The sequence below is a fragment of the Arachis hypogaea genome, chromosome 9 (assembly GCF_003086295.3).
Source record: "Arachis hypogaea cultivar Tifrunner chromosome 9, arahy.Tifrunner.gnm2.J5K5, whole genome shotgun sequence".
NCBI lineage: Eukaryota > Viridiplantae > Streptophyta > Magnoliopsida > Fabales > Fabaceae > Arachis > Arachis hypogaea.
This window is the reverse complement of record NC_092044.1, coordinates 109,059,020-109,086,257: the sequence shown is the minus strand read 5'-3', so window position 1 is coordinate 109,086,257 and position 27,238 is coordinate 109,059,020. Positions and strand designations below refer to the sequence as shown.

The 27,238-nt window shown below is 34.6% G+C and overlaps 5 protein-coding genes and 1 long non-coding RNA gene across 8 annotated transcripts; 5 read left to right on the top strand and 1 right to left on the bottom strand.

The window, feature by feature from the left end:
- LOC112711624 (uncharacterized) lies at positions 1 to 5,652 on the top strand. Its single transcript, XM_072203433.1, has 10 exons — positions 1 to 271; positions 1,168 to 1,391; positions 1,705 to 1,841; positions 1,977 to 2,021; positions 2,106 to 2,159; positions 2,725 to 2,829; positions 2,923 to 3,126; positions 3,289 to 3,374; positions 3,973 to 4,970; positions 5,090 to 5,652. The coding sequence occupies exons 2-10, from the start codon at positions 1,211 to 1,213 to the stop codon at positions 5,341 to 5,343; spliced, it is 2,064 nt and encodes a 687-aa protein (XP_072059534.1). The 5' UTR covers positions 1 to 271; positions 1,168 to 1,210; the 3' UTR covers positions 5,344 to 5,652.
- A 536-nt stretch (positions 5,653 to 6,188) lies between these two features.
- Positions 6,189 to 9,407, top strand: LOC112711626 (short-chain dehydrogenase TIC 32, chloroplastic). The gene is made up of 8 exons (XM_025764323.3): positions 6,189 to 7,359; positions 7,600 to 8,067; positions 8,145 to 8,224; positions 8,318 to 8,471; positions 8,545 to 8,623; positions 8,695 to 8,779; positions 8,865 to 8,911; positions 8,999 to 9,407. Exons 2-8 carry the CDS (start codon positions 7,730 to 7,732, stop codon positions 9,155 to 9,157), a joined length of 942 nt encoding a protein of 313 aa, XP_025620108.1. The 5' UTR covers positions 6,189 to 7,359; positions 7,600 to 7,729; the 3' UTR covers positions 9,158 to 9,407.
- On the top strand, positions 6,328 to 7,223 carry LOC112711628 (uncharacterized). The gene has a single exon (XM_025764325.3). The coding sequence runs from the start codon at positions 6,328 to 6,330 to the stop codon at positions 7,075 to 7,077; it is 750 nt and encodes a 249-aa protein (XP_025620110.1). The 3' UTR covers positions 7,078 to 7,223.
- Positions 9,408 to 9,871: 464 nt separating the features above from the next.
- Positions 9,872 to 13,303, top strand: LOC112711627 (short-chain dehydrogenase TIC 32, chloroplastic). 2 transcript variants are annotated; one of them, XM_025764324.3, is made up of 9 exons: positions 9,872 to 10,032; positions 10,118 to 10,256; positions 10,448 to 10,679; positions 10,837 to 10,916; positions 11,099 to 11,252; positions 11,696 to 11,774; positions 12,452 to 12,536; positions 12,773 to 12,819; positions 12,926 to 13,303. In XM_025764324.3, the coding sequence occupies exons 2-9, from the start codon at positions 10,151 to 10,153 to the stop codon at positions 13,082 to 13,084; spliced, it is 942 nt and encodes a 313-aa protein (XP_025620109.1). In that variant the 5' UTR covers positions 9,872 to 10,032; positions 10,118 to 10,150; the 3' UTR covers positions 13,085 to 13,303. The 2 variants fall into 2 exon arrangements, with proteins under 2 accessions (XP_025620109.1, XP_029145031.1); XM_029289198.2 differs by lacking the exon at positions 9,872 to 10,032 and having other exon boundaries at positions 10,033 to 10,256.
- An 860-nt stretch (positions 13,304 to 14,163) lies between these two features.
- On the bottom strand, positions 14,164 to 21,498 carry LOC112711623 (mitogen-activated protein kinase kinase kinase YODA). Of its 2 annotated transcripts, none has more exons than XM_025764320.3 (12): positions 20,955 to 21,498; positions 19,296 to 20,059; positions 18,414 to 19,151; positions 18,223 to 18,310; positions 18,023 to 18,085; positions 17,552 to 17,712; positions 17,366 to 17,441; positions 16,538 to 16,597; positions 16,316 to 16,423; positions 15,973 to 16,212; positions 15,544 to 15,635; positions 14,164 to 15,402 (listed from the first exon to the last, which is right to left on the bottom strand). In XM_025764320.3, exons 2-12 carry the CDS (start codon positions 19,847 to 19,849, stop codon positions 14,883 to 14,885), a joined length of 2,700 nt encoding a protein of 899 aa, XP_025620105.1. In that variant the 5' UTR covers positions 19,850 to 20,059; positions 20,955 to 21,498; the 3' UTR covers positions 14,164 to 14,882. The 2 variants fall into 2 exon arrangements, with proteins under 2 accessions (XP_025620105.1, XP_072059533.1); XM_072203432.1 differs by having other exon boundaries at positions 19,296 to 20,075; positions 20,955 to 21,260.
- On the top strand, positions 15,747 to 17,103 carry LOC112711629 (uncharacterized). Its single transcript, XR_003157559.2, has 2 exons — positions 15,747 to 16,477; positions 16,604 to 17,103. It is a non-coding gene; the product is annotated as an uncharacterized lncRNA (long non-coding RNA).
- Positions 21,499 to 27,238: the final 5,740 nt, after the last annotated feature.

The window sequence follows — 27,238 nt, the reverse complement described above, 5'->3', positions numbered from 1 at the left end:
TGATGTGACCTAAGCCCAAAATCCAAACCAATAATAACTAAATTAGTAATTAAATTCTGTTTTTGTTTTTGTTTTTGTGTTTTTTTTTCCCTTTTCTTGTTAGCAACGTTTTATAATTTTCACCCTAGTGCAACTACTGCAGGTTCTTCTCTTGTTTCTCTGAGCAGTACCATTTTCGGTGCATCCAAATCTACTCCTCAGCTGTTTTTGTTTCTTCTTCGGATAGTCACAGAAATCTTTTTGTTTTTCAACCGATCTCGTTGTGCCCGTGGTACGTACCTACTTGATCCACTATTGTGCTACTTTGCTTTCCCTAACTGGATCACAGATCATGTTCTTATAGATTTGTGTTATTATTTTCTCGATTGAAAAATACAATTAATCATCCAGTGATTGAACAGTTGAATACGAAGGATGAGTTTATTCATTAGCATTATGTCAATATATGTTGAACACCCTAACATGGATTAAAGTGCAGTTTCTACATCTACATCCATCCCTTTTGCTATTGCTGAGTTTCAATATATTTGGAGTTTCATTTATTCAATGATCAATTTTTATATGGCTTGATTTTTTTGTTTGAATTACATTAACGTAGAAGTGAATAAAAGTTTCCAGGTATAGGTATGCTTTGAATATTCAATTCATTGGATCTAGAATTGCAGTTGTTTGGAAGCAATTATTAAATAACTGGACACTTGGATTACATTGTTTATTTTCGGAATTCATTCTATAACAATTTATAAATGACGAGAATGGTATAATGCCAGTACACTTGATTCTTCTTTTTCACCATTGAAGTGTTTCACTAGCTTGTAAATAAGCTTCAGAAGATATTATAAATATGGCAAATATGTATGCCTAATGCTTTAACATAATGAATTAAAGAGGCCTGGTTTGATAATAGCAATTTTCTGCATTTTCATTTCAACAATCTCATGTTTTGCTTCATCATATGAAAGTTGGGTGCTCTCCATAATCAGTTGAGCAATTTGTACCATCCTGTTCCTGTCTTTGGCTTTTTCCCTTTAACTGTGTCCTGACAGTGTTTTTTGTTCCCTTGAAATTCAATTTTGTTGAATACTTAACTTTATTTATTCCTTTCCTCTTGCCAGTTATTTTAAATTTATGCCTATGTTTACGTGTAATTTTCCATAATCTATGCAGTAGAATCTTGTAAACCCTCTTGGTAGGCCTTTGGTGTGAATAGATGCCAGTTGCTAAACTCACGGCCTCTGGCTCTCCTGATGTCATGAAAACAGAAGACAGAAATGATTCTATAGATACCATCATCAGACAAGCAATTGGAAAGGAACCTTTCCTTTCTTTTCCTAGGGCTGGTGACAGCCCTGTACAATGGATTCAATTACTCCATGCTTTAGACCAGCAAGGTATCAGTAATAACTTTATATTATGTCATTATATTTTTTGTGGGGTTTGATTTTTGAAAGTATATTGTGAATACCAAATTGTATTCATTTGATATTTAATGGTTACTGAATGTGTTTTTCCCTTGAGAGAAAAATACAAGAGAAAAGTGAAGAGTCAATAGTTTAAAATATTTAGATCACTTTGCCTGTATGCTGGCCTATTCAAAACTAACACAATTCTTTCTAAAATGTATCCAATTTCATATGGTCTTGGTACTGGTCTGTACTGTTCTAAACACAAGTATTCTAATACAATCTGTTATTTGTTTGACAGAACTTCCAGGGTGGCCTTTGCTTTCTCCTGTGAAGGTTCAGTTGCAGAAGTGTGACAAGTGTTCTCGAGAGTTTTGCTCTCCCATTAACCATAGAAGACATATGCGTGTACACCATCGATTGAAGAAGCTTGATAAGGTTTTCTTTATAGCTATAAATAAAAGCAATATTTATCCCATTTTTGCTCTTAGTTGATGAGTCCTTTGTGTGTTTTCATAGTTGGTTCTTTTCCATGCCCTCCTCAATTTTACCTAATGCTGCTTAAAATTGTAGGATTCTAAGAAAAACCGAGATCTTCTAGGAGCTTATTGGGATAAGGTAATTTTTCATCTTTGTGAATTTCACTTGTATGATGAATACTAGTAGTTTTGTTTTTTTACTAATTTTTCGTGAATGATGTAGCTCTCTATAGAAGAGGCAAAAGAAGTTGTGTCATTCAAGAATGTAATGTTGGAGGTATAACTTTCTGCTTCTTACATGACTGGTTTACTTGTACATGAAGTTATTTTAATATGGCTTACTTTTATCTCACTAGTGTATATCAAATATATATGGCTACTGGGAAGGGATGAAATGGATATAAGGAAATCTGAGTGACATGAGGCCTTATCCAATCACTTATTTACTCACTCACTCTAAAACAACTGCTAAATTAGGGACCATATTTAAAGGCATGACTTTTATTTAATTATTTAATTTTTTGTTTTAAAAGAAAATTGCAGTACTTTCATTGCATGAGCATACTTGCATCAATCCTCATACGCTATTATGTGTTTTATTTTGTTTGGCTGTAGTACTTTTCTATTACAGTTGCTACTATGGATTAGAAAAGTGAAAACTCATGCGCTATGTCCATTTGTTGGATGGTTATAGGTGCATTTTCGAATGTGAATATGAATGTTTGAAACTTCTTCATCAAACTTCTTTTCAGCTTCTATTGTTTTCCTCTTTCCTCCCTTTTTTCCCTAACAAATCTAAGTATATTTTTTTTTTCTTACTAATTGACATGATTATGCTTTAGGAAGTTCCAGGGTCTTCAATTTTAAATGCTTTGGCAAGTCTGACTCAAAAACAAGGATTTTCTTCTCTTCCACAGTATTATCTTAAAGCTGGTTCTGCCCTTCTGGTATGAAACTTAATGGTCTTTCTTATCAGTTATTTATTTCAAATATGTTTCTTGTTATGGTATATTGATGCTATAAATATAAATTGTTTTCAGGATATTGTCGAATCGAGGCCTTCAAGCTTTCCTATATCTTCCCAAGAGTTGTTCAGTATACTTGATGATTCCAGTGAAAAAACATTTTTGTGTGGGACAGCAGTGTCAATGCAAAGATATGTTTTTGATGGAGAGGCTGGAAAGATTGGTCTTGAACCAAAAAACATAGTTGCTTGCACTAGTTTCTTGGTAGAGCAGAAATTGGTAATTATTTTTCTGAACTCCAAAATATATTCCAGTTAATGTGTATTCAAGTTTCAAACAAACCAGACCTGGTTCCATTTTGACAAAGCAAAAAGGTGTGAATTATCTGAATTAGTTCTCTGAGTCATAGTCGTGAATAAATAGGAATTTCCTTTTACATAGGTGAAGGCATGGCTTGCAGACAAAGAAGCTGAAGCATTGAAGTGTCAGAAGCAGCTAGTTGAGGAGGAAGAAGCTGCTCAGAAAAGGTACGTAGCTCTATAACCAGTTTGTTTTTATACTGTCGTGATTGCTCCCAATCCTTTGCGTCTTTTGATATCTGGCCTTATTGGTCATCCTGAGTGATTCTTAATGTTTGTTTTAACCTTTTAGGTTCTTAAGGAATGACCATTATTTCTAGGGTTTACGGATTTAGTTTGAGAGTAGGATTATATGATTATATGATATACTATTATTCTTCTTTTTCCTTCTTGGTTTTGTTTATCTGTTTTCAAGTTTCCTTGTTCAGTTTTGGGTGCTTGATTTTATCATCCTTATTTTCAGGGTAATCTTGACTGAATGACATTTAGAATTTAGGGAGGGGCCCCCAATTGATTTTTATCATCCTTATTCTTTTAATTTGATTTCATAAAAAATTTCTAACCACTTCTGAAACTTCTGTTGTGCTACTATATTAAATACGCCACATTATTTTAGTTATTTGGCTATTTTGATAAAATAATCTGTCCTTTATCTTTATTTATGCTGCAAAGCCAAAAACGGATTAGAGTTGCAAGTGTACTCTCTTGTAAACTAGCCGTTTATGGAAAGTAGGACTGTTTATTTAACTTTTCTCCCTTTTTATAGACAAGCTGAGATTTTGGAGAGGAAACGCCAGAAAAAGCTTAGACAAAAAGAACAGAAGGGGAGGGAACTGCTCGAAGATGACATTGAAATTAAACGGAACATCAATAGCACAGGAGAGGCTGTACTATCTGCAGAAACATCTTTGGATACGTGTGTCTTTGAAGCACATAATTCTGATACATTTGCAGATCATGCTTCTTCACCACATGCATCCGCCTGTCACTTTCCTGACATTTATGAAGGTGCTGAAAGGGAGACACACTCAGGGTATGAATGTGACACTGATCAAAATATTGAGCGACAAACATCCCACAGACATAGTCGTCGACGCATGATGGTTGCGAGACAGCAAGGACTGCCAAAATCACAGTGGGCTGTATCCAACTGTTTACATGCGAGCCCATATTCTCAATTATCAAAGCATGGAGTCATTCAGAGATATGGGACAAACCGGGATCAAAGAGTGACTTCTATTACTAATGGGATGAAAGTTTGGAGTCGAAAGCCTAAACCAGATATTGATGGGATGGTTTCAAAAGCCAGACTGCAAAAAGAACCAGACAAGGTTAAGAATCATGAAGTATTAATAGGATCTATATCTGTAACTCTAAGCAATTGCAGCCAATCAGTGGGTAGCCTTGTGGCATCTCATGGTGATGATATTGTGGAGAATCCGACAAAGCAGTGTACTGTACAGGAGAAGCCAGTGAAACCTGATTCTTCCCAGAGTAGCAACAACCCATTAACAGTGAAGTTTTGGCGGCCAATTGGCAAACATGGAACCAAAGACCCATTTCCACTTCAAAATGGTAGGGCTGGAGCTGAAGCTGATACTTATGAAAAAGAGGATCAAACTTTGTCAGGTCAAAGTAGTTTAAGGGTGTATAGTATAGATCATAGTGATATTGGTTTCGGGAACAAGTTTCCCGATTTTGGTGCTAAAGCATATCCAAGAAGCCTTTTCTCCAGACATGCTGCCAAAGCCTTTCTTGCACAAAGTAATCTTTGCTACCCTACATTTGCAGAGTTCTATTCTATTGTACTGTCCCTTGTCATTAAAAATGACTTCCTTGGTCTTTAATTGTCTTCAATCTAATTAAAAACAATTCCTATGCAGGATGGAAAGAAGCTATTTCATCAAACCATGTGAAATTGGTTGTTTCGCCTGATTCTGAACCGCTTGAATGCCAAGAGGTACAAGATCGTGAACTGACAGCATCTCAATTTTCTAATGCCGATAGATATGGCACTGTTGCAAATGCAGAGAATCAATTGCATGCAACCTCCGAAGTTACTAAATCCAAAACCAAAATGAAGCCTAAAAAGGGAATCAAGATAAAGTATATTCCCAAACAAAAAGCAGCTACCTAGTAGGAACTAGGAAGGAAGTAAGAAAGAGAAGAAATTTGATTATTTAATTATACAGATACGCACAGTTTTGACTACTTGCCGATCAATTTCTTAACAGAGGTTCCAGTTTTAACAATGGTCTTCTCTAAGAAAATTGAAGATGGGTTTTTGCCAGAAAGATGTCTTCTTTATATTTTTGTTTTTCTTCAAATGATGTCATAAGGGATTGTGTAAGTTTGTTTTTTTTTTTCTTGTGGCATTATTTACGAAATTTTGTGTAATAAATTTGTTTAATTGATTATAGAATTGCTATTTTTTTCTTAAATAAAAGGTGTTGTTTATCATTAGTAACCCAGTTTTTATAATTGGGCACAATTTCTTTGTAGTCATGCTATCCCTGAGATAATGGAGAGAGCCCTAATCAGTTAAATTACGGAATATATGCAAGACTTGAATGTTTTTCTTAACAAATTACAATAATATTATATCTTCTCTTTAATAATAATAGTTAACAGTCATAAAAACTAAAAAATGGAGCTAAACAACACAAATATATTAGACGACAAGCAAGTCCTTAGCAATATGTTTTCGAGTGTATCCGTAGGAATATGATCCTACTATGTTTAGCAAGCTAGCAAAAAGAAAAAAAAATGCTTCTTGGAACTGGGTGATTGTCCGTTTCTGGGGTGATGGTCTTAACATGAAAGTCGAAACTCGTGGCTTGGAAGCAACACAACCGTACAATTATGAAGCAACACTTGTCACCACAACTAACACAAATTAGCCACGCCATCAAACCTTGAATATATTTCATATGAACCTGCCATTTGTCCACAACTTCCGCCATCATCTACAACCTTATCTCCATTCATTCATTCCTTTCCGCTTATTGCGCGTACCAATCTCAAATTCTTCTCCTTCTCGCAATGCTCCAATCCAATCAATCATCTTTCTCTAGTAGTTAACAAAAAAGACATTGAAGAAACACCAGATTGAGTTCTGAAAATGTCGGGTGGGGTCGGTCCAACCAGCGATATTAGCCTACCAAAGGAAGAAGAAGTTGTCCACAAAGAACAACAAGACCACTCGCTCAAGAACAGCAAGAATGCCTCGAAAAGCATCACCACGACGCGCAGGGTTGGATTCCTCTCTTTCCGGCAGCTAAATTGTTTGGCAGTGGGGATAGTCCTATCAGCAAGTGGCATGGTTAGCCCCGAAGACTTTGGCTTCGTTGTGTTCTCCATATTCTACATGTACTTCATCTCAAAGGTTGCTTTTCCACGTCTTCATCCATCAAAGGAAGCACAAGTTTTCAGCCCTCAAAACAAGGTCCTGAAGCTTTACGTTCTGGTTGGTGCCATCATTGGATTATATGCTCCCATAGCATATATCTTGGAAGGTATCTTTGAGGGCGACAAGGAAGGTATCAAGGCAGCAGCACCCCATGTATTCCTGTTGGCAAGTCAAGTTTTCATGGAAGGCGTTGCATTCTCGGGGAGATTCTCAACACCAATAAGGGCATTTGTACCCGTGTTCTACAACTCAAGGAGGATCTTCAGCATTGTGGATTGGCTTAGGAGTGAGATCTACAAGATCAATGAGGAGCACAGTGGGTCTGATAGGAGGGTGTATGTTGGGAGGGCTCTTGCAGTGGCTAACATGGCCTTCTGGTGCTTCAACTTGTTTGGCTTCCTCTTGCCTGTTTATCTTCCAAGAGTTTTCAAGCTCTATTACTCTGCTCCCAAGGACAACTAATTAAGGATTCTTGGTAGTACTAATCATGTTTTGATCTTTAGACTATGTATGTAATTTTATTTTACTTTGATGTATAAGGTCTTGAACCATACTTTCTGTATGTTAGCATGCTTAACAAAGTAAAGGTAATATACATATTATATGTACTCCCTTTCTCTATGTCATGTTATGTTACTGTTATTCTTCATTACATGTGTTCCCAATGACTTGTATAAAAGCACATCGTGGAATAAAAGCATCTTCCAAAAAGCTAGTGTAAAAGAAAATCCAACACACAGCAAGGTAATAGATTGGAAGAGTGCAATCTAGTTGGTTTGACTGGTACGGTAACACTGTAAAATTTAGTGCCATGATTCATAAGTCATAACAACTAAAGTATAGTGAAATGTCGTATCCTATGCTTTTAATAAAAAAGTAAAATATGTAAGAAGCAGCCAATTAGAATTCAAATATGGTTCCAACTGTAAAGCTTTTTTTTTGGGTAAATCCTAATTGGTTACTAAAGAAGCTAATCTATTGTAGATATTTTGGAAGATGAGAATTGGCAGGAGTTGGCACTTGGCAGCGTGGAGACCACAGAGATAGAGGCCATTATAACACATATACCCGTTTGGGAAAGGGAAAGGGAAAGTATTCATCACGCTTCTAGAAGATGTGGCCGTTCAACAGAAAAGGGCCTTCTGGATTCTCATCTTCTTCTACCGCCGAAGAGGTCACCGCAGGCATCGATGCTACTGGCCTCACTGCCATCGTCACAGGAGCCAGCAGTGGAATTGGCTCTGAGACTGCGCGTGTTCTTGCTTTGCGCGGTGCTCATGTCGTTATGGGGGTCAGAAACTTGACGGCTGCTAAACAAGTTCAACAATCAATACTCAAGGACAATCCCTCTGCCAAACTTGATGCCATGGAGTTAGATCTCAGTTCAATGGAATCTGTCAAGAAATTTGCATCACAATATAAATCCTCTGGTCGTCCTCTCAACATATTAATGTAAGAAAACAATCTTCTCTCTCTCTCCCCAATGAATCCAATTCATTCACTGATCATTGCTTTGTTGAAATCTTAAGAAACAATGCTGGAATTATGGCATGCCCCTTCACGCTCTCCAAAGACAACATTGAACTACAGTTTGCCACAAATCACATCGGTATGCTGCTACTATTATACATTACTATAGCATTGTATTGTATTGTTTCTTCATCAGTTTCATAGATTGCTTTGATTCCACATGCATGCGCAGGTCATTTTCTTTTGACAAATCTTTTGTTGGATACAATGAAGAAAACATCACGCCAGAGTAAGAGAGAAGGAAGAATTGTTAATGTGTCCTCCGAGGCTCACCGTTTAACTTATTCTGAAGGAATTCGTTTTGACAAAATCAACGACGAATCAAGGTATATATCCATATTCAAATTCATACTTAGCTTGTTCTATGAGTAATTAATTTTGCTTCCTTGTATTTTATAGTTACCACAGCTGGCGTGCTTATGGGCAGTCCAAGCTAGCAAACATCTTACATGCTAATCAACTCACAACACTTCTTAAGGTTAGTTGCTTTTTTACTCTCTTATGCCGTCACTCTTTAATGTTAATTCTTGCTTCCTGAATCATGATTAGGAAGACGGGGCTGATATTACTGCGAATTCTCTTCATCCGGGAACCATTGCCACCAACCTTTTCCGTCATATGGGTGTGGCCAATGGTAACTACTACCACATTCTACTATTTTATGAACTCATAAAGTATGCTTTTGGTTCATTTTCCATCCAATTTTTTGGTTCATGCAGGTATAGTTAATGCAATTGGGAGACTTGTGCTTAAAAATGTCCAGCAGGTATGACACATGAGTAATTTAGCATACAAGATAGTTGAAAGTTGAAACATTCATCATGTTGAATATGAGATTTTGCATGCTATGTAGGGAGCAGCAACAACATGCTATGTAGCATTGCACCCACAAGTGAAGGGAGTTAGTGGCAAATACTTCTCTGATAGCAATCTGTCCAAAACAACCTCCCATGGAACTGATGATGATTTGGCTAAGAAACTCTGGGATTTCAGTATGAATTTGATCAAGTAGATTGCCATGCTCACAAGGACATCATACCTACATCCTAAGCGAATCAAAGGCATCAATATTATGAACAAAGTTACATTGTAGTATTATACTTGTATCTGAATCGTACATTTCACAAACATGAGTTTCAAGCTTCGAACTTGATGTGCATACCAATTTAGTGCTATTTTGTTTGGACAAATTAATTTCTGTATTTCCAGTGTTTGGTTGATATATTAGTTTTATTGGAGTGACAGATGGAGTTACCCCTGCATTTCAAGATGGTCCTACTCCTAATTAGAAAATTACTTTATTATGTTTATATTTTTTTTATTAATTCACAACATGGACTCTATGTGGATTCCACAGAAATAGTCAGTCAACAGAAAAAGAAAACAAGCTGCCCTTGACGGCTTGACATGGTGCATACGAGACATCTATATTTTCAAGTTTGACTTCATATTAAGAGATATTTATCATATTAAGTTTGGCTAATTTATAGTTTTATACTTGTTCTTTAAATAATTATCCAATTGTTTTTACCGAGTTCGAATCAAAGGTATAAACTCAAATACAAAAGATGCTTATTTCTAAAACTTATTTACCATATTTATTTTTGGATTATTTTGTTCACGATGTGAATTTTTTAATAGTAATAATTTGTGAGAAGACCAATTTATTTATCTATTGCACACTACGTGTAAGTTATAAAAAAGAACGAAAGTAGTATATTGTATCTTTTATTCTTTTTAGTATGAAGTACATTGAAGAATTCAAGTGATAAGAAAGGAAAAAATTTTAAGAAAGGAAAAGGAAAAAACTGTGGAGTGAAGACTCTGACTCCCTATTGATATTAGATGAGTACAACGTCCCTATTGAATAAAGAAAAGAAAATAAAGGTTGGTTAGAGAAGGATAGTGGATTGGTTGATCATTTATGAGAGTTGCATAGAAAATAAATTGATTTGTTATCTTACTTTTCCAGGTTGAGATTCCAGATTCCTGAGATCGATCGAAAATGTGGCTATTCAGCAGCAAAGGCCCTTCTGGATTCTCCTCTTATTCCACCGCCGAAGAGGTCACCCAAGGCATCAACGCCTCTGGCCTCACTGCCATCGTCACAGGTACCCTCTCCCTAACATTATCATTTCATCGAGTTAGCTTGCAAATTCCTAAATCGACTTTAATAACCTCCTTTGTGTCAGACATGCATGGTCTTGAGGTTTTATTTGCAAGCTTTTAACATGAATTTCACAAACTTGATGTGATAAGTATAGTATTCTTGGATCGTGCCATTGTTATTATATGATAACAGGAGCAACCAGTGGAATTGGGGTTGAGACTACACGTGTTCTTGCTCTGCGCGGTGTCCACGTGGTTATGGGGGTCAGAAACTTGGCTGCTGCTAAAGATGTAAAAGAGTCAATTCTTAAAGAGATTCCCTCTGCTAAAGTTGATGCCATGGAGTTGGATCTCAGTTCATTGGAGTCTGTCAAGAAATTTGCATCAGAGTTTAATTCCTCTGCTCTTCCTTTGAACATCCTCATGTAAGAAAAATGGACATCCTCTCTTCTTTGAATGTATTTAGTAGTTAGTCTTCCCTCTTCAATATGTGTATGTTCTCCATTTGATCTCTCTTATTCCTGATCATTCAAGAATACGCAGTAGTAATGTCTTCTGGATTGTTTTCCTTGTGATTTTAAGAAACAATGCAGGAATTATGGCATGCCCCTTCATGCTATCGAAGGACAACATTGAGCTGCAATTTGCCACAAATCACTTAGGTATATGAAAAAATGGAACTGCTCTGTTTTTTGTTTGAAAGCCCTAGGAAGTCTTCTGAATGAAATTCAATTGATGTCTCTGTGAGTAGGTGACATCACTTCAACCTTCCCCCAAAAATATAACTTTCGGCATGCTAATATTTTCATAAGATGAAACTAATCCATTAGTTTTTATTCCACAGGTCACTTTCTTTTAACAAATCTTTTGTTGGATACTATGAAGAAGACATCACATGAAAGTAAGAAAGAAGGGAGAATTGTTAATCTCTCCTCAGAGGCTCACCGTTTTACATATTCTGAAGGAATTTGTTTTGACAAAATTAATGACGAATCAAGGTAATATAGAACCTGAATTAAAATTATACCAAGTCATTTTTTATCTGTCTCTTTCTATGTTTTGTGAAAGAGGAATTTATTGAGAAGTATTATGCAGGAGACTTTATTTCATTGCCATATGCAATTCAGCAATAATACCTTTTTATAAAATAGTAAATTTATATAATACCAAATATTGGTGGCATAAAGATAGCAAATATAGTTTCCAATGAAGACATCATCATTGAAGTATCCACCATATATATTTTTCATTCCAATGGTGCTGAAAACAGGACCTGCTGATAGGATTTTGATGAATGTGATATGCTTGCTTCCTTGTGTATGGTGAAGACGATAGCTCACTTTAGATGTTTGTGGAATCAAACATGAGTACATGATTCCTACAGTTTGATCAACTTGATAGTTATGTTTATTTAATTGTTTCTGCCTTTTTGTGAATATAGTTACAGCAGCTGGCGTGCATATGGGCAGTCAAAGCTAGCCAACATGTTACATGCTAATGAACTCACAAGACGTCTCAAGGTGCAAACTTTTCTGTTTCTTGTACAGTGGTGTAATTTATGTTGTTTGGTGAAAACAGTTAACAAAGTCATAATAATAATAATAACAAGAACAAGAACAATGCAACACTTTAGCTGGCTACTGTTATCTCTAGTTTCTCTCAAAATATTTTGAGTAGTGTTGAACTGGTTGAGCTTTTCACCAGTGCCTGTTCAGTTTCCATTCAGTTTACTTCTTATTACATTGATTTTGTTTGTTCACCGTAGAATTTTTCAAAAGGATCATATATAGCCTTTATTAGTTTTATCACGAGCTCTGAGGCTATGACTCCTTACTCATTTATCTTCTTTGTGTGTATATATATATATATATATATATATATATGTATTCTCGTCAAAACTTATCATATATTTCGAGGAGATTATTGTTGCCTGGTTCTAATGAAAATCATACTCAAATTTTTTTATTAAAATGCCTCAAACTTTACCTCTTTTCTGGAGCCTATTCTTGCAACTCCTAGCAAGCACAATCACATAATCGTTTTATTTGCTTTCTTTCTCACTTTTTCTTTACTTCTCATTTTAGTATTCTCATTTTAGTACCTTTCTGTCTCTGTAATGTGACTCCAATGGTGCTATTCCTTTGCCATGTTAACTATCTGCAATAATCTATAATATTCCTTGTTGCTTCATTGTCAGGAAGATGGAGCTAACATTACTGCAAATTCTCTTCATCCGGGAGCCATTACCACCAATCTCTTCCGCCATTCGGGTGTAGTGAATGGTAACTACGGCATCACTATGCACCATTATGCAGAGGAAATCATCTTTATTTATTCTTCATTTATTTCCTTTGACTTGTATTATAAAAATTTTAGGTCATTGCAATTAAATGCATTAGGCCCCAATTCTTATACTTCACTTTAGTATCTATATCATATAGAAATTGTTTGTGTTTTCAGCCTGCAGATAATGACAGTAGCTGAGTTATTTGGGTGCATTTTTCTTTGATTTATGCAGGTCTTGTTAATGCGTTCGGAAAAATTGTGTTTAAAAATGTCCCACAGGTAAGTTAGATCGACAGACACATGAATGTAAATGTGTTGAATATCATGTTTAATATGGGATTCTTTGACCCATACTTGTTCAACTTTTTGTTACGATATGATGTAGGGAGCAGCAACAACATGCTATGTAGCATTACACCCACAAGTGAAGGGAGTTAGTGGCAAATACTTCGCCGATAGCAATCTGTCCACACCAACCTCTCAGGGAACTGATGCTCGTTTGGCTAAAAAACTGTGGGACTTCAGCATGAATTTGATTAAGTAGATTACATGGAGATGACATACATGATACATACATACTTTGCTAAAGTATGGGCTTAAATACTATGAAGAAAGTTACCTATAGTTTTGAATAGACTCCGACCACTACAGTTCATAGACATGAATTCCAAGCATAGAACTTAAACGTGCTTTCCATGTAATGTGCATACCAGTTTGACGCTATTTGGTTTAAAGAAATGGTTGGCTTAGCTTCGTTCCTGAATGTTTAACTTTCAAAAGATATGTTTGGTTGATATTATTTCTATTATAGTAAGATAATTACAACTGTACTTTTCACTTTTCATGTCAGAAACTTTTAGAAGAATATTTAAAAAGGTTGCCTTTTCAAACTTGGTTGAGAAATGTTATCTTCCAATAATTTTACACACACAATCGTATCCTTATGTCAATCATTTACCATCAAGTGAAATGTCAATTCCATTGTAAATTTGTAATCAAATCAAATGGCAGATGATGGATGAATCATTCCATTAAAGGATGTTTGTGAGTTGGAATTTTTTATGGAAGGGAGAAAAAACAAAGGTTTTGTTCACAGGTCATGGTCCAAAAAATCTGACCTGTTCAGGACGCGGGTTCCGCAAACCATACTTGATCCGACTTGCATGTCAAGTATGTTCATTCTCGACTTGTCCATTACTACAACGTGGGATAACTTCCCAAATACTAAAGAAAAAACTACCCACTATTACAAGTTGAGAAATTTAGAAGTGTGTCTATTATATATACCCCATGAAACTCAAGTATTTTTCAATCCCAAATCACTTAAACTTACCTAAAATTCTTGTTAACTTAAGTATAAGTTTCAGGTTGGTTTCAGGTATTCCCTCAGAGCAGGTTTGTAGCGTAAAATTTTGAATTTCACACTACAAACCCTTCTTTTCCCTTCCCACGAAAATCCTAACTCTCAAACATTTCCTAAATGTAAAAATTACTCATAAGTATGAAAATTACTAGTCGAATGCAATCACCCCAACCTCAGGAAATGTAACTCATATTGTAATCTAGTTAACAGAAACTAATGTGTAATTTATGTAACAAGACACATGTCTAGAAACAGCCAGGTAAGCAAGGTGAGAGAGGTGTCTTTGAGTTGGAATGTATACAGTTTCGAGTGCAACACCCCAACCCATAAACACATACTAAGATTTCAATTTCTGTAAGTAATAATTTATACAACAGATCCAGATGACAATTGAGGCTGCAATAAAACATGTGCTCAGTGCTTTACAAATCCTTGACTTTCTCTTCTTCAATTAAATGCATAATCACAATACACTTTCCCATCATCTGTACAACAAAAAATAGTCTACAAGTTAAGTTTTGTATCAATTCAACCTTTCTTTTTCTTTTTCTTGGAAGTTCCAAAAGATACATTTGTCATGCATGAACGCTGTCATTTCTAGTGTCTAAGTGCAGAAGAGAAATCCAAGCTCCTGGCTGCTCAAGCTTGATGCTGCATCTCGTGTTATACAAAAAAACTACAAGTTCCTCTCAGCCAATGAATCGAGCACTTTGGTAAGTTGATATTGAGAAATCAGATGTCAGAAGTTTTCATGCTGTTACTGTGTTGGCAATGCATATCTGAGGGTTGAATTCCAGAAACCTGAGCCTGAAGCCATGCAAAATGAACTTTTGTGCCCCAATTTTCAGTCTACTCCCGAGTCCAATTTTATTTACAAAAATTCTCTTGTGCTTTTGGCTTCTTATTTGTACACCAAAAGTATTCTTAGAAATTTCATGCACTGCTTGGTTAAGTGGGTCGACGAGGATAATTCCTGATATTACAAACCATTTCCTCGGCTCAGCAAAGTGGAGTTGGGATTTAGATCAAGGGATGGGTTAATCTTCACGTGGTCCCGCAGCAGCTGCCGGCCAACACGATCCGCCAAGACTGATTGAAAATCATATGGCTCAGGATGAGATGGCCTTGTGAACTGCTTACCCAGAATATCATTTTCACTGGGAACTAGTTCTGAGGTAATGTGAGACCCCATTTGCATTCCACGAAAAATGTCAACATTTGAGTCATTATGTGCAGAGCCACTGATGTAGACACCATTTGGGGACTTGGGCATGCTTACAAGACCCTCTTGAAAGTAAACTGACTGTTTTAATTGGTTGCTGAATGGAATGGCACCGTTGCCACCTGTGAGAGGCGTCGATGCACCAGAAGCAGTCCGTGGACTAGATATTGGAGAAGGTGACATTCTTCCATTCATGTGCTGTGGTGATCTTGACCTCAAAAGTGGACTTCCAATGGGAGAGACAGGGCAAGATATGTTTCTTGGAATATGGATGTCGCTGAATATCAATGAAATGGTGTAAATGTTAGCAGTCTTGTATGTGTGTGTGTGTGTGTGTGTGTGTGTGTGTGTGTGTGTGTGTGTGTGTGTGTGTGAGAGAGAGAGAGAGAGAGAGAGAGAGAGAGAGAGAGAGAGAGACCTTGCATGAGGATTAGTTTTCAAGGCCCTAGAAGAATGGACAGCAAGTCTATCTGAATCCAAGATAGAAAGATTCCTTCCTTGTCCAATACCCTGAAATTTTTTGTCAAGTATCAATGAAAACAATACGATATTGCAGGAGAAAGAGAGACCACACAAGAAATAAAAAATAAAATAAATAAATAAATAACAGAAAGAAAAACTGAAAAGTGAAAAAGAAAGCCCTTTTTCATGCAGAAAAAAGGTTTCTAAGATCTTCCACACACATCACATAACATCCACATGAAGAGAAAAGAATCCATGTGATATGATATATTTTCATCAAGTAGCAGATGGCCTACTACCTTCTACTATCATGCCATAAAACTCAATACAAAAGCATGATATAACATGGGTTTTAAATGTTATCTGTTGAAAATAGCTTATGTACCAGAGTTTTTGTTCCCTGTGTAATTGCAGGATGAGGGTCTGATGCGTCCGGACCCAGAATAGGTCTTTCTAAAGGTGCAGCACACTTCACAAAAGCATGCTCCAACAATTCACTGGCTGAAGGTCGATCATGTGGATCACGTTGTAGACATCTCCTTACAAAATCTTTTCCTTCATTTGAGAGGTGATCTGGGATTTTTGGGAGTTCCTTGCTATTACCTATCTTGAACATGGCAGCAACCTGAGATGGTAACATGCAAATACATCAGGCCATGAGGGATATAATTCTTCAGGATGTCATGTTTGTAATGTCAGAATATCATCATCAGAATAATAGTACTAACCCCTTCGTATTGACTCCAAGGGGGCTTGGTTGTAGCCATTTCCAAAACTGTGCATCCAAGACTCCATATATCCACAGCAAGGTTGCATCCACTAGTGTTCTTTATAACCTGAATATGCAGACGAACAAACACACCAAGTCAAAACCAAGTTGCAACTTCCAAGTAAGTGTAATTTTTTCATTAAAAAAAAAAAAGAGACACCAAAGATATAAAAATATTAACCTCAGGAGCCATCCAATAAGGGCTTCCCTTGATTGACAATGGACATGATTGCCCTTTTATCTGTAGATAACGTGAGGAATGAGTTGAGCAAAGAGAACATTTTATGCGACTGCTAGATTAAATCAAATTATAAAGAATCAGAAAATCAATAAACCAGATGCAACCTCAAGTGGAAGCTATAAGAAAAACAGAACATTTACCAATTCACAACAACCAGAAGCACCCAATGTCTCCACTGGTGTTGTTAGGTAAGTTCATATTTGACATTTAAAGTTGGAATTTCACATGTTTAACAGATAGTAGGAAGGTTAATTGAATGTCCTTTGAATTTTGAGATATGGAATGATGTCCATATGCTAAATAACACAATTACCATCATAATAGGGTACCAGTAACAAGAGGAGAAACATGAGAGAATCTCTCTTCAAGTTCCATCTTGATTCTTGTTTGTTCAGCCTGCTATTTTTAATGTTGGATTTATATTCCAACTCCAGTATTTGAATTCTTATAGTTTTATTTTTACAAACTTAGAAATAAAAATAAAATCAGTTTTACATCTTCTTCAACATTGTTTTTTTCTATGCTATCTTTTTCAACATTTTAACTTTTACTGTTGTTCAACAAAGAAGTCAGAATCTTCGGTATTATATCAGGATGTGTCCACTTTTTGTATGAAAAAATTACTGGCAAAAGATAAAGGAAAAGTGCCACTATCAATTCTCAAGTTAGTTAATTAGTGGGTTTTTTAAACCTTAATTCCTAGTTTAACTAAGCATTATATATATATATATATAATGGATAGTGGAAAGTTATTATCATTATTCTTACATGTTTTGCCATGCCAAAATCTGCCAACTTGACCCGGCCGTTTGGATCTACAAGTATATTTGCACCCTTGATGTCCCTTTACAAGTAAACAATATTTCAGAAACATACTACTAACAAACTATCCATTATATGACGGAGCACCGAATGTCCATACTTTAGAAATCAAGAATAGCTAACATAGTTCACCTGTGGACAGTATTCTTAGCATGCAGATAAGCAAGCCCTGACAAAATTTGTTGAGTATAATTACGAATAGCTAGTTCACCAAACTGTCCATATTCTTGAAGAAGTTTATATATGGAGCCTCCAGATACATACTCCAAGTATATGTAAAGCTTGTCATCTACCTGTTCAAGGGATGATTCAGCAACTCCCATAAGTAAAATAAAAAAAAATTAATAAACTACAATTTTTTTTTTCTCATTGGGTAAAGTTGGCTACATGGATCAAGTGATGACATTGCATCCTATCATATAACCACAACAACAAACATTTCAGAGAAATTTCTACCATTATAATGTTAGGAAAGCCACCAGAAATTTCTTGTAACTAGAGAATAGTGCACACAATAGAAATGGATAATAGGTAATACATCCCAAAACAAATCATCACGATCACAGGCATGGAATTTATAAACAGAAATGAAGGAGATCTTACCGTTTCAGAACCATAATACTGCACAATATTTGGATGCCGAAGCCGACTTAATAAAGAAATTTCCTGCCAGAAATCTGGTTGTTAGATTTTTAAAGCTATTTCAAATTCAACTCGGAACTAGAAACTATAATGTCCCATGTGATGAAAACGCATTACTTATCCTAATAAAATTTTACTATATTTAAAGAGGGATATTTTACCTGCATTAATTGTTTAGCGCTCTCTAAAGACTTGGCATCATCTGAAAACAGGGTAACCTCCTTCATTGCACACATTTCACCACTATCACTGAAAGAAACAAATTAAACCAAGCAAATTCATATTAAAGCATGTAGAAATAATTTACTAAAAATCATAAAGAAATTAAGTGTTTTTTGTCTGAATTACATACTTATTGAAGCCGACGTAGACATGTCCAAATGTGCCTCTGCCAATCAGCTTTCCTTTTTTCCAACGTGAGCCAGGGCTCACTGGATTTTCCGCTCTAGCTGGACTTCTTGGCATGGATGGTGAAGTTGCTGCAGAATTGGAATGAGAGAAAGGCGAGGAATTGGTAATTGTCAAAGGAGGAAGTGGCAAACGATGACTCTGTTGTTTTCCATCATCAGCCCAGCTTGTCTGTGATTCAGTGGGTGTTCCCCCAGCTCTAGGATGAATAGGTGTGACGGCTCCACTCTGAATTCTAGAGCTAGGACCAGGACTAGTCATTCTGGGACTAGGAACTGGAGAATACTCAGGGCTACCCCTGCTTGGTTGCCAAAATAACTGTCCTGACATGTCCCCACCCATTGAATTGTGCCCAGAATTGTGACCGGAACCTGGACTAGAGCAGTGGCCAGAACCGGCTAAATTGAACTCAGGGTATGGCTTTCCAGCCGAGAAGGCAGAGTTCAACACCTGATCTGTGCCAAACGCTCTCAACGGGCTTCTCGATGGGCTTGACAAGGAACTGTCTGGAGCACTATAGAAGGCACCATGAGGGGGAACTTGCAGATTCGGAACATGGTTCCTTAAAGGCCTCTGTTTTGGTGAAGTTGAAGACATATGATTACTTAGAATGTTCACTGGTTTTTTGGTTTCTCTTGAATTTAGTTGGGAGACAACAGATGGTTGATCCTTGAGCATCATGCTTCAGAAACGTAGCAAGATATGAGTGAATTAAACAAAAAAGATTTCACCTACTAAAGGCAATCACAGACAACCTAAGTATGCACATGATGTTATATATATAATATATGCAATATGGCAGCATAATACAGCATGAGAAGTCTACCTGGAAGGACTCTCGGCAGCCGTTCTAGTCCCAGTATCGGTGTCAGTTGCCAAAGGACTACGGTTGCGTGACTCTGTTTGGTCATCACTATCAGCAGAACCATCACTGGAGATTGAAGCAACCATATCTCCATCCAAATCTGAAGGATTTGTCCTTCCTCGCATACATGCAGGTCTTGGAAGTGGAAGGAATGATGGCTTGGAGCTCTTTTCCAGTCTTGATTTTGATGATATGCTAATTTCAGAATCTACTCGGCCTATACTTGAAGGGTGAAGACCAGGAAGTGGTAATGGCTGAGCATGAGGCCTTTCAGCGAAACTTTGACATCTTGCCACTTTGGAAGGCGAAGGAGATCTTGATTCAGCTGGAGAACGATCCCCCATCTCTGAAATTGTGTCATTGCAGCGTCTACCGGGACCTCCAGATCTACTGCCTAATCTACCTTCAGATGGTGTTTTAAATTTCCGATGCAGTGTGCCAATAAAACTTTCCTTACTTGCTTTCTTCTTGGTTTCTTTTGAATTTGAGAACGGATTTGCCCACCGTATAGGCATATTTGTTATGTTGAGATGTCAAGTAAGTTTCTCAAAAGGATCCCAAAAATAATACTTCAAAAAAATCTATCATGTCACATCAGTGACCATAGTTCTAAATATCATAATCCAGCCATAAGCCTTAACACAAATAGAGTGCTGACAAGTTCCGAAAGCAGTAACTTTAGGGCGAGAGACAGAAATTAGTTATTGGAAATTATTGCATTAAACCTGCAGCATAGGAAAACTAGTTTTAATCAGTGGAAAAAAATAAAGATGCACATGGCCATATATATTGCAGAAAGTAGCAGCACTAGAAGAAACTAACTATTCATTTATTCTTAACACAACTAGTAATGCACATTAGTCCACCAATCTGACATGCCATCAGAAACACCATATACCTGTTCAGACACAACGATCAACTAAGCACTCTAAACTTAAAACTCCATGTTATCAGTCACAACTCAGTGCTCGTAGACACGTGTTCAAATCTATTTAATTCTGTAATTCATAGGATGAGCCTTAAACATCAACCTCTAAACTTTCTACTCTATAAATTAAAGCAACAAAACGACGATGATATACATGATTCCAGGACATGTCTGATGTGTAGATTACAAAATTCCCCGAACCATAAAAGATTCTCAAATTTCCTTATTTGCATACCTAATGCAAAAGCAAATAGCTTAACTCCTTTGTTCAATTTTATTTTCTTTTTCTTACGGGAAAAAAAGGGGATGAAACTAAAAGGAATTATTTACCACCAAAATTTGTATCCAGATCGTCAAAAAAACAGGAACCTAGCTCTCAATCAAATAATTCTGCTTATTTTGGTCACTTTTTGGGATGGTTAAGTGTTCCAATAACCAGATTCCCACGTATCCACAAAAAATTATCGGGATAAAAATTGAAACTTTCAAATTGATTCCCTCTAGCTCCACCAAAATTTCTCAGAACCCCAAGTTTAACAACTACCCCATTGTCAAGAGAAACGGACCTGAAAACACAGATCCACTCAAATATGATTGAGCAAAGTAAGCAGGGTAAATAAACTAACTTGGTTGATCACTCACTGAATTTAGACAAAAGGGTAACACCAAATGCTTAAAAGAAGAAAACTTACTTCAGTTAAACAAGTCCAGGAATCTGAACTGAAGCCCCCCACAGTGTAATATTCAGCTCAAATCTGAGTGAGAAAATTTCCTGAACCGTTCAGAGCACAGCGAGAACAAGAAAAAGACCCAGAAAACCCCAAAATGCAAGGAATGGAGAATGATCTTGCAGTGATTTGTTGTGAAAATTTCGGAATTTAGAGCGAATGAAAGAGATCGCGTAGAGAAGGAGAGAGAAGGATAAAAGTGATAGATAGAGAGAGAAAGTGATGAAGGGGTCTCCTCTGTCTCAATGAGTGTTGATTCTTTCTTAAAATAATATAATATTGTAATAATTTAGATTATTAAATGATAAATATTACTAGTAGTAATTACAAGTTACCTACGTTGAAAGTTGTAAGCATTCCAAATTATTGCAATATGCCCTCCCAAGACAAATGTAGTACTGGAGTATTTTGTTTTATTATGTTTAATATATATAAAAAGCATATCTGGCCCAAGAAAAACAGAAAGCTTCATTCTTGTACAGAAAAAATAATTGATTGCGGTGGCTTTGATTTTTTATTTTAGCGGAATCAGATTGTTTAATTTAGTCTTTGCACGGAAAGTAAAGTAATGTATTGTTGCACTACACATTTCCATGGATTGGCATGGATTAGGATTTGATTCCTTCAAAGCTCAATTCAAGGGCATCGACGTAAATATGTCATGGTGGCGATAGTTGCCATGGTTGTCATAATGCTTTATGATTTGAGTTGCTATCATCATCAAGTATCAACATATATAAAATTAAAAAGTTTTGGCCTAAAAAGAAATGCGAGAGAGATTCTTTTTAGAACATTAGTGACTAGATGTATAATTAATGATGAAAATTCATGAGCAATTAATTTTATATAAAAGTTAATAGTTGAAAAATGTTAAATAATTTGATTGATTTTATTAAATTTTTATTTAATAATTTTTAATTATCAACTTTATTTAAAATTGGCTATATTTATGATTTTACAATAACTAATACATAGATTATTTGGTACCTTTACTCGATTACATACTTAATACTATTTTTTCTTAAACAAAGAGTAAACTATAAAATAAATATACATATGCTCTTCACATGATTTTTTTATTGTATTTTATATGAATTTATAAATATTTATGTAATTTATATATATATATATATATATATATATATATATATATATATATATATATATATATATATATATATATATACCGATGACTAATTTTAGTAATTAATTTTAGTGTATACGAAATATAATTGCTCTAAATAATATGACAATGACATGATCTGATATCTAATAAAATTATTATTTCACCTAATTTATAATATTTATCTTTTTAATTATTTATACCGGTAGTATTAAACTTAAATTATTTATGTTAAAAAGTTATTCTTTATCGTGTTTTAATTGTATGAAGAAAACAAATTAAAATTTTATATTAAATTTTAAATACATATATAAGAATGATAAATAAATGTAACAAAAAAATTTATTTGAATAACAAATTATAAACCAAGTGAAACAAGTAGATTTACATGTTATGCTTTGGGAGTTTGGGTACATTTTTTATTATAGTTTTCTTTTTTGCTGTGTTTCTTTCTTACATCACAAAAAAGTACATATTATCATATAACTATCAACCTAATTTTTAGAACAACTTGTTAAAATAATTTTTGAAAGATCAACTGTGTGTTAATTTGAGTTTTGTAAAATATAATAATAAATTAAATTAGTTATTTTATTAGTTAAATAATAAAAAAAATTAAATATACCAATATACTAGTATTTTAGTAATTTTTAATTATTGATCTTAATTATAAATATATATATAATTAAAATTAACAATTAAAAATTATTAAAATATTAGTCTACCGTATAGATATACTTAAAAGCTTTCCTAAATAATAAGGTGTTACAAACACAATGAAGAATTAGTCACCAAAAAAAAAAAAAAAAACACAATGAAGAATTAAGTTTAAGGGTTTCTTTCTCCAGTACCGAAGAATGAGGAATTTATCACAAAATATGAAACATGTATAGCCCAAGAGCAGTGGCCCAAAGTTGGAGTCATTAAAAGGAAGAAAGCTATTTTGATGAACGTTGTCCAAGCTTAAGTAATAGATTATAGACCTCATACACAATTCAAGTGGTAAATAGGGCAAATTAGTAATTTATGCAGCAAGTGTGGGAAGAAGCCAAGCCAAGCAGGGTGCAGGAGAGGTTGTACGATCCATGATCCACCTCATGCATGATTCATGAAAGACAAAATCCCTCAAATAGTCAAATCTTGACCAACCACATATCATATCAATCAACGGGTTGGAAGCCAAGCTATCACATGGAAGGACTTAAAATATGCATTTACATGATACAAGTATAGTATATACATGTATAATAATATAATGTATCACATTACTGAAACGCTAACAAGTTACTAATTAACATCTTTTAATGCATGCCAATATAACATAGTTTTGGGAGCTCAACAATTATTGTTTATTGAATGAGCCACATTTATATAGGCCATTAAATTATATTAGATAAAAATTAAAGACTAATATAAAAAAGAGCATTGATAAACTCTAATAAATATAGAATATTCTAGTATATAAATAAATGCTTTAAATAATAATACTTTAATACACAATACTTTAAACGGTAATAAAATCTTTTATTTTTAAATAATTAAATATAAAATATATGAATATTTTTTATTTATTAAAATTAATTATTATACAAAACTTTTTTATAATATTAAAATATTATATTAAAATAATATTTTAAACTGTAACATAAAAATATAAAATAATTAATATTTTATTTTACATTACTTGACAAATAATTAGATTATAATATTTAAAATTTATTAATTAACTATTTTTATTAAAGATATTATTATATATAAAACATGAAAATATTAACTTTTTTATTTTTTTTAATTTTTTTAAACAACAAAATAAATAATATAATTTTAAATATATACGTAAATAAAAAGATAATATTTTCATGTATTATATATAACATTTTAAATAAATTTTTCTTTTGCAGTTTTACAAATATTTTGATAAAAAATTATATGATATAATAATATATTTAACAAAGTAATTAGTTAATAAATTTTAAATATAATAATCTAATTATTTATCAAATAATATAAAATAAATTTTAATTATTTTATATTTTTATATTGTATTTTAAAATATTATTTTAATATTATAAAAAAAATTTGCATAATAATTAATCTTAATGATTAAAAAACTTATATTTTTTGTATTTATTTATTTTATATTTTTTAAAACAAACAATTTTTACTTTTATATAGTAAAATATGTAATAATCTTCTTTATATATATATATATTTAATTTTTTGTATCAAAAGAAATAAAATAAAAAATAAAAATAATGAAAACAAATGAAAATAAAATAAAATAAAATAAAATAAAAACAAAAAACAAAATAAAAAATAAAAAATAAGAAATAAGCACTAATATTTTTTTAATTTCTGAAATTAAGTTTGGTCTTATTTTAATTTTTTTTATTTAATTTGCCTAATAATTTCTAAAATTTTTTGTCTTAATTTTACTAATAATTTTTAAATTTTAGTGTTTGTTTGTTTTATTCAATATTTTTATCTCTTTATTCAGGTTACCTCACTGGAAATTTTCTGCACTCTGACGTAGAGAGTTCCATCTTTTCTTGTTTTCTGTTTGTTTATGCGCAGGAACAGAGACAAAGAACATCTCTTAGACTTTGATCCTGAACCTGAAAGGACTTTCAGGCGATGTTTGCAACAAGCAAGACTTTACAAGGCTGTGGAATCTACTATTGATCCTAACAATGCTGCTAATGTCAATGTGGCAAACCCGAATGGGAATGAGCAATAAAGGAAAGTACTTGGCTCTTACTCTACTCCTACTGCAGATCTTTATGGAAAAAGTATTGTGGTGCCTCATATAGCTGTGAACAACTTTGAGTTGAAGCCACAATTGGTCACCCTGGTGCAACAAAACTGTCAGTATCATGGTCTTCTCCACGAAGACCCAAATCAATTTATTTCCAATTTTCTGCAGATTTGTGATACTGTGAAAACAAATGGAGTGAACCCTGAGGTGTACAAACTCATGCTCTTTCCGTTTGCGCTGAGGGATGGAGCAAAGCTATGGCTAGATTCCCAACCCAATGAGAGTTTAGATACTTGGAACAAAGTTGTTACTGAGTTTCTTACTAAATTTTTCCCACCAAAGAAGCTGACTAAGCTTAGGTTGGAGGTTCAGACCTTCAAGCAGAAGGATGGTGAAACTCTTTATGAAGCTTGGGAGAGATATAAGCTACTGACTAGGCAATGTCCTCTGGACATGTTCTCCAAATGGACCTAACTAGATATCTTTTTATGAAGGCTTGGGTGAAATGTTCAAAATGTGCTTAGATAATTCTGCAGGTGGTTCACTACACAAGAAGAAGACACCGGAGGAGACTATTGAGCTTATTGAATTGGTTGCTAGCAACCAATATTTATACTCATCTTACAGGAATCTTGTGAACTCTGAGACTCCTCAGAGAAAGGGTGTTATGGAAGTAGAAGCTCTTAATGCTATTCTTGCCCAGAACAAGCTTATGTCTCAGCAAATAAGTCTTCTTACTCAACAGATGGGTGGCATACAAGTTTCAGCTATCAACACCTAAAATCCTCATCAAGAGGTCTCTTATGACATGACAGGTAATTTTGTGTCAAATGATAATTATGATTATGCTCAATCCACTTCTGAACAGGTCAATTACATGGGGAGTGGTCCTAGAAATCCCAATAATGATCCATACTCTAAGACATACAATCAGGGGTGGAGAAATCACCCAAATTTTGGGTGGAGGGACCAACCTCAGAGACCTCAGAACTTCAACAATAATTCTCAGGGCTGCCTCCAACAGAACAATTACAATAACCGCCAATTTCAGTCTCAGCAACAACAACCACCTCAGCAGGAAAACTCTAAATCTCAAGAAGATTCTAATTGGGAGATGATGAGGAATTTTATGCAGGAAACCAGAGCCTCCATTAGAAACTTAGAGGTGCAAATGGACCAACTGAGCAAACAAATACCTGAGAGGTTTGCAAGTACGTTTTCAGGTGATACAGTGGTGAACCTAAGAGAAGACTGCAAGGTTATTCAATTGAGAAGCGGTAAAATAGCTGGCTCTGAGACCAAGGTCAATGAAGAGTTAGTTAAAAAAAAAGCTCCAGAGGAGAAGAAGGAAGAGGTGGAGCACGCCTCTCCTAAGCATGCAGACAACCCATTCCCTGATTCTCTTGACACTTATCCTACCTTGCCAAAGGCTCCTAAATACAAGCCAAAAATGCCATATCCTCAGAGACTTCAGAAGGTGACAAACGGATTCTTGCGTGCTCTAGAATTTCACAATTAAGTTCTCGTTGAAAGTATAGCTTCTAAACCAACAAGAAGATTGTTTGTCACTAAAGCAAACCCAATAAAAATTAATAAACCGAAGTATTCAAACCTCGTGTCGTCTCTCAAGGAATCGCAGGGAGGTGTGTTTATTATTGGTTATGGAAAAGTATATTTTTGGGGTTTTTAAGATGAGAAGCAACAATAGTAAAATGGCAAAAGAAGTAAACTAATAATTAGAAAAATTCTTGGCAAGGTATGAGAACTGGATGTCCTATCCTAGTTATCCTTATCAATTGTGATGAGGATTGGATTTTGCTCCCACTTGGTCAACCTCTAGTTATGAATGCATGACAAGTGGATAAATCAATTTGATTCCTCAAGTCCTAGTCAATTCCTAGGAAAGGACTAGAGTTAGAGGAATTCAAATCAATCAGCAAAGAATTCCAATTTTTAATCAACAAGGAGTTTGATAACTCAAGTGTCTCCAATTACTCAACACAAGCGAAGAATGTAAAGAGCTAAATTAAAATAGTAAATATGAAATACTTCAAATTGCATTAAATAAAGAAATCAAATCTAACATGGGAATTCATAAATTAGAGTAATAGAATAAATAAAAGTAGAAGAGAAACTAAAGTAAAGGAACATTGAACCTGGAATTGGGAAGAAATAGCCTAAAACTAATAGAAAACCTAAATCCTAAAACCTAAGAGAGAGGAGAGAGCCTCTCTCTCTAGAAACTACATCTAAAACCTAAAATTGTGAATAATGAGATAATTGAATGTTTGATGAATGGATTGATTCCCCCAATTTATAGCCTCTAATCTGTGTTTTCTAGGCCAAAAAATGGGTCAGAAACAGCACAGA